The sequence below is a fragment of the Brassica oleracea genome, chromosome C9, assembly GCF_000695525.1.
Source record: "Brassica oleracea var. oleracea cultivar TO1000 chromosome C9, BOL, whole genome shotgun sequence".
NCBI lineage: Eukaryota > Viridiplantae > Streptophyta > Magnoliopsida > Brassicales > Brassicaceae > Brassica > Brassica oleracea.
Window position 1 is genome coordinate 23,602,226 of NC_027756.1, and position 9,782 is coordinate 23,612,007.

A 9,782-nucleotide genomic window follows, 5' to 3' on the forward strand; every position below is an offset into this window, starting at 1 on the left:
AATAATATGAGAAAGTCGCCGCTTTCGTACCTCTTTATAAAAACGCAATGATCGTTCTTGGTTTTCTTGAAGTTGTGATCCACCATGAAGGAGTCAAACTTTTTGTACCATTGTCTTGGAGCGTGCTTGAGGCCGTAAAGACTCTTCTTTAATCGGCACACCAAGTCTTCTTTTCCTGGAACCTTAAATCCTTCAGATTGCTCCATATAGATCTCCTCCTCGAGTTCACCATGTAGAAAGGCCATCTTGACATCGAGTTGTTCAATCATCAAGTCTAGAACCGCTGCTAGACCAAGAACCACTCGGATAGAGGACATCTTCACCACTGGAGAGAATATTTCTTCAAAATCTATGCCTTTCTTCTGGTTGAATCCTTTCACAACTAATCGAGCTTTGTATCTTGGATTTGAGATTCTCTCTTCATACTTCAACTTGTTCACCCACTTGTTCTTCAAGGCTCTCTTTCCTTTTGGTAGCTTCATCAGCTCATAAGTGTGATTATCATGCAAGGATTGCATTTCATCTTGCATAGTTTCAACCCACTCATCTCTATGAGTGTCTCCTATGGCCTCCTCATAGCTTTGAGGCTCCCCCTCATCTGTAAGATTAACGTACTCATCTCAATAATATCTTACAGATAGTTTTGTCTCTCTTCCAGACCTTCTTGGCTCATGTTCTTCCTCTGGCTCCACTTGAACTTCTTCTTCACCTTCATCACCATTCGGATCCATGATTGGATCCTCTTCGCCATCATCTCCAATCACTTGTTCATGATCTTGAGGCTTATGAGAGTCTTCATTCCTTACAACCCTTAGCTTTGGTTTCTTTAATTTGTTGATGTCTTCGATTGTTTGATCTTCGAAGAAAATAACATCTCTGCTCCGGATAATTTTTATGTTAACCGGATCCCAAAGCCGATAGCCAAAATCATCTCTTAGTGACCCAAGATAGATGAACTCTTTAGTCTTGGAGTCTAGCTTGGCTCGTTCATCCTTAGGTATATGGACAAACGCTCTGCAACCGAACACCTTCAAATGGTTGTAAGAGACCTTCTTACCCGACCAAACTTCCTCCGGGACATCGCCTTCTAAAGGAACTGATGGTGTAAGATTTATGACGTCCACTTCAGTCTTTATGGCTTCTCCCCAAAATGGTTTGGGTAGTTTAGCGTGAGAGAGCATGCACCGAACTCTTTCTGTGATCGTTCGATTCATTCTTTCAGCTAGCCCGTTCAGTTGTGGCGTCTTTGGTGGTGTCTTCTCCATCCTGATTCCATGAGCTTTGCAAAACGCTTCAAAGGGACCTCGATACTCTCCACCATTGTCATATCGTACACACTTGAGTTTTTGATCCATATTTCGCTCTGCTTGGGCTACAAACTCCTTGAAAGCATCAAGAACTTGATCTTTTGACTACAAAAGATGTATCCACACCTTTCTTGAATGGTCATCAATAAAGGTGACGAAATATGATGCACCTCCATTGGATTTCTCGGACATGGAGCATACGTCGGTATGCACAAGATCAAGAATATGCCTTTTTCTTATAGGCGTAGACGATCTTCGGAAAGCGACTCTATGTATTTTTCCAGCTAAGACCGGCTAAGCAATCATGACATGGTGAGAGAGAAATACCTTTCATATCAGGAAGAAGTTTCTTGCTAGAAAGTATACTTAAACCTTTCTCACTCATATGCCCGAGTCTTCGGTGCCATATATTCATGTCATCCCTTGCAACATTTACTTCTTCCTTGCAAAGCTTGGCTTGAGTCACGTATAATGAGCCTTCTTTTTTTCCTCGAGCCATGATCAAACTTCCTTTGGTTAACTTCCATTTGCCACCACCAAAATGACTGTCCAAGCCGACATCATCGAGCTTTCCGGTTGATATGAGATTGAGTCGCATGTCGGGAACATGTCTCACATCCTTGAGAACTATCTTACATCCAGTGTTTGATGTAAGAATAACATCCCCCTTTCCAACAATCTTGCTTCTTCCTTGATTTCCCATTTGAACATTACCAAAGTGGTGACTTTGGTAGGTTGTGAAAAAGCTTCCATGAGGGGTGACGTGAAAAAGGCACCAGAATCAATGATCCATGAGCTATCATCAGAGCTAAGATTACATTCTCCAACGAGATATAATTCTTCGCTCTGGTCTTCCACAATGGTGGTAGTCTTGTCTTCATGCTTCTTTGTAGTATTGAGCCAATTGTTCAAGTGCTCCATCATGCTCTGGCCATCCTTGTACTCCAACTTCACCAACCGTCGAACAAGAAGAGTTTTGTTTCCGAGGTGTTTTCTTTTGAATCATGGATTCAAGTTTTGTCCATAATTCAAAAGCATTTGTGTAGGTAGAGACATGTTCAAAGAGAAATCGGTCGACATACTTGCGTATTACGGCAACCACTTTTCTATTAAGAATCTCCCATGCTTTATCATCCTTTCCTTCTGACTTATCCTTCATGATGATGGGCTCATGCAAATCCTTGCAATAAAGGTGATCTTCCATCATCTATTTCCAATACGAGAAGTTGTCCGTCGTGAGCTTGAACATGTCACCTTCAAAGGTAACGGTGGCCTCCATCTTCACTAATTCAAAGATAACGGTAACCTTACTCTGATACCAGCTGGAAAAGTTAGCGGATAATATTTTCTTCGAGAGTTTAAGATGGAATGTAGACGGTTTATGTTTGAGATAGCCTTCGTATTTTAGGAAAGGGATTTGCTACTCAAGCTTTGTATTTAGAGAGTGTTTTATGACTCTCTTATAAAGAACTCTTTCTGAAAAACTACTCTCTGTTTATGATTGTTTTTGCTTGTTGTGGGATGATTACAAATGGTGCTAGGCACCCCTATTTATACAAGTGAAGAAGCACACTCTAACATGTTCTAGATTTCTCTAAATTATTATTTTATTTCAAAATATCTAATTCCATAACTTTTTTTTTTCTTCTCCATAATTTTAGATAATTCTTTCTCCTTGTGTTCTTCTTTTGAGCTCTTAATATGTATCATGATTTTGGGTTTTAGGCTAATGGAAGAAAAAACCGACAAAACAAATTAAAAATAAATATAATAAAAAGGGAAAATAGCGAACCTTGCCAAATGCAATGGCGAACCAGCCAATTATGACAAGGATGTTAGTAATCCACATTGTCTGATTCAAGAAGAGAATAACAAAAGATGATTTTTTTTTTTGTAACAAAAAAAAACCAAAAGATGATTATACGCATGATTAAATACAGTTTGTAGTGATAAATTGATTTTCCTTAATTGGAAACTTACGTTGACACGACCAACCAAATCTGTTAATTTCCCACAGATTAGTGCTCCAAGAATTAGTCCAACAGTCAATATCGATCCAAAAAGTGAATACTGAGCAGAAAAAATAATAATAATAACAAGTTGAAAATTAGCTTAACCAAAAACAGATAACCGGAAATAAACTAAAAAAACAGATAAAATTGAACTTACATCAGCTATGGATAGATTCAAGTCTTTCATGATACTGGACTGTGTGGGAGCCGTATATCCAACCTGTGAGAATAAGAAAGAAAAGTATGTAATTAAAATGAAATATGCATGAACTCATTTTAGATTTCAATCAAAAAAAAAAAAAAAAAAAAATCAAGAACTAAAGAATTGAATTTAGGAACTCACAATGCAACCAAAGGAAAAGGCACCGCAAGAACATGTAGTGAAGGCAAGAACAAAAGGTCTCGTGGAGACATTTGATATTTCAGACAGAAGTGAAGTGGATGATGATTTATCTGGACAAGCTAATAAACCTTCTTCCGCCATTTTTTCAGAATCTGAGATTATTAAGGAACACAATCACTCACAAGAAAGCTCTGCTTTTTTCTTTATGAGAATTTTAAGGTAGAATCATTATATTTGAATATTTAAACTTAATACATAAGATATAAATTTGAGAAAATGCTCAAACCTTTTTTGAGTGTTGAGGTTACTTCGTCCGTCTCCTGAAGCAAGAAATTGCAGAGCTGAAACACAACACCCTTTTTCTAGTAATGGTTTGTCAGTTCGATTTTGTTTTTATGGACATGGAATTTTTAAAAGAATATAAGTTTCGTCAACAAAAACAAAAAAATCATAATTGGTGTCAAAAATCATAATGAGGGTCTTGAATAAATGGGACCCTTAATAAATTGTTATTAATGCGTTGAGAAAAAAAAACTGTTAATAAATATGTTGGGGAAAAGTTTGGCGTTGGTACCTACCTTGCTCAATGTTGATTAAGGTTGCATGAAATGTTTATGAGGTATATGTTACTAGACAATCTGAAAAAATAAAACTCATAGTACGTAGCTAGGAGGCGAGAGCGCATATGATAATCCAACCATGCTAAATGGTTTGGCTAGCTTAGCTTCAACAGCCGTCAGATGATTTTAGGGTACTTAAGAATCAAATCTACAAAGACTAACTAAAATCATATAACTGTAATTCGATAAAGTAGAGTTGCAATAAGCTTTAACGAGTGTGTTGGGCGACTGAAATAATTAAAAACTCAAATCAAAGCTTCTAAAGTATTTTTTTCTAGTTAACTGCAATAGTGATAAATATCTCTAAAATAGTTTTGATATAAGGGATTACGTTCATTTGGTAGGTAGCCGCAACAACTGATAAGAATCACAACTATATGATAATTCATTTTGGTTTTCAAGTTTTCATAGATCAATATTTTCTTTTACGTACCCTTGTCGCAAAGCATACAACACTTAGGTTGGAATAATTTTTTTTTTGACTAAGGGCTTCACTTTAGGTTGGAATAATTACTAAAGAGTGATCATATATTTGCTATAAATCTCGCAAACCAACTACTATCATATAGAGTAAACATTAAAAAATGCACAATAGCCCTCTATCTAATATAACCCTCAACTGAAGTATATAAGATCGTCTGCTTTTGTACAAAACTCACAAAATCATGAAAGGATGTCGTTTTGGTAATTAATGGTTATTACGAAACTTGGTCAACCTGATTTGTTTTTTCTGTATATTTCTCAAAAGAAAAGAAAACAATAAATAGTAATGATATGTCTTTTCTTGAGTTTCAATAATGTAAATGTTTTGTGACCACAAAACATAACGATAGCCACCTACCACGCAGGCTCAGTCATGTTGCGACTACCAACCAGGCTCACTCACGTGCCAACTCCCATATTATCCATTCCCGGACAGCACCCGTAGACACGCACTGTTCTGAGTTTATGACATACAACCACCAACACATGATTTATGGGCCCGTATGACCCATTTTATGGACTTATATTATACTCCAATGTGTTGATCAAAAAAAAAAAATTATACTCCAATGTTTTCACGTGTAAATTTATATATTTTGGGCCTTTTTGATACTTAGGCCTGTTTTAAGATTGTATTCTTTATCTGTTCATAACGCTTTTATAAGTTTTCATAATTACTCTTTTTCTCATGTATTCTTATTTTTTCTACTTATTTTCGTTCTATATTTTCGTTCTATTTATTTCGTTATTTCGTTCTATCTCTTTAATCCATCAAAAAGGACAATCATATTCAACATGTTTCTTAAAGTTTATTATGGACTCATGATTGCTTAGAAAAGAGCTGGCAAAAGCCAGAGTTGTTTAGCCGGTGAGTTGAGTTTTAGTTGATAAATCACACATCAGAACTTACCTTGTCCCATAATTGTCACACCCCTTCTTTAATTTTCATTTTCATTATTATTATTATGTTTATATTATTAGTAACAAAGGAGAGCCTAATGCCGGTGGAAATTTGTCTTTTTGTTTATCTAATTATGTTGACGTTTTTGCCGGCATGCTGACAGGGCCGGCTCAATGGTGTCATAGGCCCTAGGACAAAAAAAAAATTTAATTTTCAAATTTTTGTTTTTTTTGAAAAAATCTGATAGATATATGTTTTTTTTTCAAAATACCAGAAGTATTTTTAAAAATAAATCTATGGAAATAAAAAAAGTACTTTCATATAAAAAAAATTGGACCCCTTTTTTTATTTTTAATATAAAAATACATGTATTTTTTTTTTTAAATCGGACCCTTATCTATTAAGAAATAGAGGGACAACGGATTGGGTCCGGGGCGGTCGCACCGCTCGCCCCCCTATCTAAGCAGGCCCTGCATGCTGAATGATAAAAAATGCGCCAGCTACGACATACTATTGAGTTTCTCAATTATTTTTTGTGTCTGATGATTATTGATAAAACTAGAAGATAACATGCGCACATGGACAAAGTGAGTTTTTGATATTAACGTTTGTTCATTAAATAGTTTTAAAATTTTGTAACATTATAATTTTTATCAACCGTAAAATGACGAATACAAATATCGATCTCTTAAATGTATCATCGTTGTTTAAGAGTTAAATAAATAAAAATAACAATTTTGTTCACTTTATATGGTACATAATTAAAATGCTTTTGACATAGATATATTTTAATATAAATATTTATTATTGACATTTTTTACTCATATGATTCTATTAACATTTGTATATTTTCTGTAACAAAAATTTAAACCGTTAATCACAAAAAGTTAATGTGAGATTTATCAATGCAAATTTCAAAATTAAAATATTAAGATGTTAATAATTTTTCAATGCAATTTTGAAATTAACATATTTATATATTTTTTATATAGTATATAATTTAATTTAAATGATATTAATATATATATATATAATATGAATATCTATTAATGAGACTTCATATTCAGACGATTTATGATCATTTGTATCTTGATTGAACAAAAAAAAAGTTAAACTATTGATTACAAAATTTTCAATGTGAGAGTTTTACCATTTTTAGTAATTTTTAGTTGTTTTAAAAAATTCAAAAATATAATATATTCAAAAATATCTATATTTTTATTATATGCTTACTGTGATTCTTTAGTTCTTTTTATAATATAAAATTAAATAAAAAAGAGAGAGGATACAAATAATTTTATCAAATATGTATTATTCATAATCATTAATTGTCATATATATGTTAATCATATTAGGTAATTCTGTAGTTTTTATTTAAGGAAAGAATCAATGATATTCTTTTGTACACTACTAATCAATTTGATAGTTAATTTAATAAAAAAGATAACATATATTTATATAAACCAACTTATTTTTTTAAAGATTCTAAGAATCATTGTAGTGAATAAACGTGGTTACGAAAACATGATGTAATACTCCACGTTAATATAGGGATAATAAATTTGTCATGATAATTTAATTTTTTTTTTCCAAATTTCGGTACAAATATGAAAGAAACGAATTACTTTTACACATGACTTCTTTATATCTACGTATGAACGAATTTTTTAATCTACTTCACATATTTCTAAAACAACGTTCAAAGTAATTAAAACACACTTCTACTTAGGCCTAAGCAAAATAACCGGAACCGAAGAACCGAACTGCAACCGAACCAAAATACCTGAAACCGGAACCGGACCAATACCCGAACGGTTCCTATATTTTTATATCCGAAATAACCGAACCGAATCGGAATCGACCGAGAACTGAACGGATACCCGAATGTATAAAAATATTAATTATATATACATATAACTAAATATATATTTTAATTTAAAATTCTATTAAAAGTATCTGAAAATAGTTGAGGATAACTAAATTATTATAAGGTATCTGAACTACCCGAAAGTATCTGAAACTATCCGGATAGTTTTATCCGAAATATCCAAAGTAATCCGAAATATCCGAATTTTTTTTATCTAAATCATTCTAATTATTTGATATTTTACACTAAATAACCGATATTTTATCCAAATTATCCGAACTACCCGAATTATCCGAACCCGAACCGGATCCAAATGAGAACCGAACTTTTTTCTGATATTTTCCGGTTCCTAGCTACATTACTATCCGAATCGAACCCAAAACTATCCGAACTGAACCAAACCGAAAATAGGTCAAGTGTAATTTAAAAAATTTAATCTACCCAACTATCTCATTATGCGCACATGGCGGATTATTACTATATGTAGTGTTATGTTAGTTTGTAAGTTATATAAATGAACGGACAAAGCATTTGATACGAGTAAGCAATTTTTTTACGAGTAAGCAATTAATACATGTATATTTAATATTATGAGTTTATTACCGGAACATTCCTTATCATGTTGTTTTTGTTGATGAAAAGTAATCCTTACCATGTTGCTTCAATTATCGGATACCTTAGAAAATAGAGAGAATGAATTTCATGCATGCAAGTATTCTCATTGCCACCAAGAGGCAAAAAGCAGAGCAAACCTAACATATTTTGTTGACCAAACCTAGCATGTAATTAACTAATATATCAAATGGTCATTATTGACTAATTAACTAATATATCAACTGGCCAATAATGATATCTTTTATGAAACATGAGGTCAAGCTAAATTTTTAAATTTCATCTGACGGCCATCTTTGAAGCTTTTTCAATCTTGATAAACCATATTAAAACAACTGGGACTAAACCACAATAGTTGATCCATAAAATAATTGACATGAATTGTTTCATATATATTTAAAAACCAAAGTAAGAGGATTAAACAATTAATGAATTGAAAGAAAAAGTTCGATAGTGATATATATATATATATATGTATAATTAACTGATTAATAGATTTTCATATATAGACCAACTTTTCTTTAAAAAAATATGGGAATTTGAGTTAAATCTATACTTATGCAAATCAATATTGCAGATAGTATATTCCCTCGTTTATGCGTGTTGAATTGTTCACCGATGTCATATACTGTATGTTGCAAGCTTTTAACATTAGACCCAAAAAGATATATATATATATATATATATATATATATGTTACAAGCTGAAACCTCCACTACAGAAATTTAGATATGTTTGCTGTAACCCTTATGAATCACGTAATATCTAATAAGTATGTTTAAACTATTGTAATGAATGAATGATATAGAGTACGAAAATGTGTGTGAAAGAGGCAGGCAGACAAGGTTGAGAAAAAAATAAATAATTTAATCCACATGTATATGCACAATATTACTCATATAATCATACACATGATTATTACTCCTCACATGGATTATTTCTCGCTCTCGCCCTCTTTCACTATATATGTATGTGTACTTCATGTTATTAGTTTGTAAAATCTTTCTAAATAACTTCAAAGGATACAAACTCAAAAAGGACCAATCAATGGCATTAATGATGAAGAATAATCCATACGAGTACACAAAGATGGAGAAAGAAGATGCCCAAGATTTGAGTCACACAAGAGCTCAATTTCTAATCCAGAAGGTTCTGGAACGGGCAGACCAGAAGACAAGACAGCAGCAACGGAGGAAGAGATCATCTGGACCGTTGATTATGATCAGAGTAGCTGGGTTAAGAATGAGAGTTGGTAAGAAACTAAGAAAGCTGAGGAAGAACAATACTTGTGTTTGCACCACTCTTATCTCTCGTTTCCTCAAACTGTTTAAACGATTTTGGTCATCTTCTCCTTCTTCTCCAACAATCTCTGATCTTTCTCCTTTATTCTCTCTTCAAGATTGATGATTTGGATTTGTTTTTTTTTAGTTGTATTGCATTCTCCTGTGCTTCCTACACGTCAATTAAAAGCTATATATGTGTCCTGAGAAAAGGCAAATAGCTTTATTAATTTCGGTTTGAAAAAGATAACCGGTTACTAAAAATATTAACGGAATGATTTAATTACTTTTTATTTTCACAACAATTGTTTTGCAACCAGTAGTACGATTTATAATTGGGGGGGGGGGGTATTCCAA

The 9,782-nt window shown here is 33.0% G+C and overlaps 2 protein-coding genes across 2 annotated transcripts in view; one reads left to right on the forward strand and one right to left on the reverse strand.

Moving 5' to 3' along the window:
• Window positions 1-4,067, reverse strand: part of LOC106313278 (sugar transporter ERD6-like 15) — an 8,692-nt gene extending 4,625 nt beyond the window's left edge. Inside the window, exons 1-5 of the mRNA XM_013751049.1 lie at window positions 3,952-4,067; window positions 3,663-3,816; window positions 3,477-3,539; window positions 3,288-3,377; window positions 3,100-3,159 (exon numbers count right to left, since the gene is read on the reverse strand). Of these exons, the coding sequence (XP_013606503.1) occupies window positions 3,100-3,159; window positions 3,288-3,377; window positions 3,477-3,539; window positions 3,663-3,803 (354 nt within the window). The 5' untranslated portion in view covers window positions 3,804-3,816; window positions 3,952-4,067. The remainder of the gene's footprint in view (window positions 1-3,099; window positions 3,160-3,287; window positions 3,378-3,476; window positions 3,540-3,662; window positions 3,817-3,951) is intronic.
• A 5,032-nt stretch (window positions 4,068-9,099) lies between these two features.
• Window positions 9,100-9,684, forward strand: LOC106317431. Its single transcript, XM_013755251.1, has one exon. It carries the CDS (start codon window positions 9,112-9,114, stop codon window positions 9,547-9,549), a length of 438 nt encoding a protein of 145 aa, XP_013610705.1. The 5' UTR covers window positions 9,100-9,111; the 3' UTR covers window positions 9,550-9,684.
• The last annotated feature ends 98 nt before the right edge of the window (window positions 9,685-9,782 follow it).

What these genes read in the sequence shown, in the direction of transcription:
- LOC106317431 (XM_013755251.1), top strand. Translation starts at nt 9,112, where the DNA reads ATGTATGTGTACTTCATGTTATTAGTTTGTAAAATCTTTCTAAATAAC.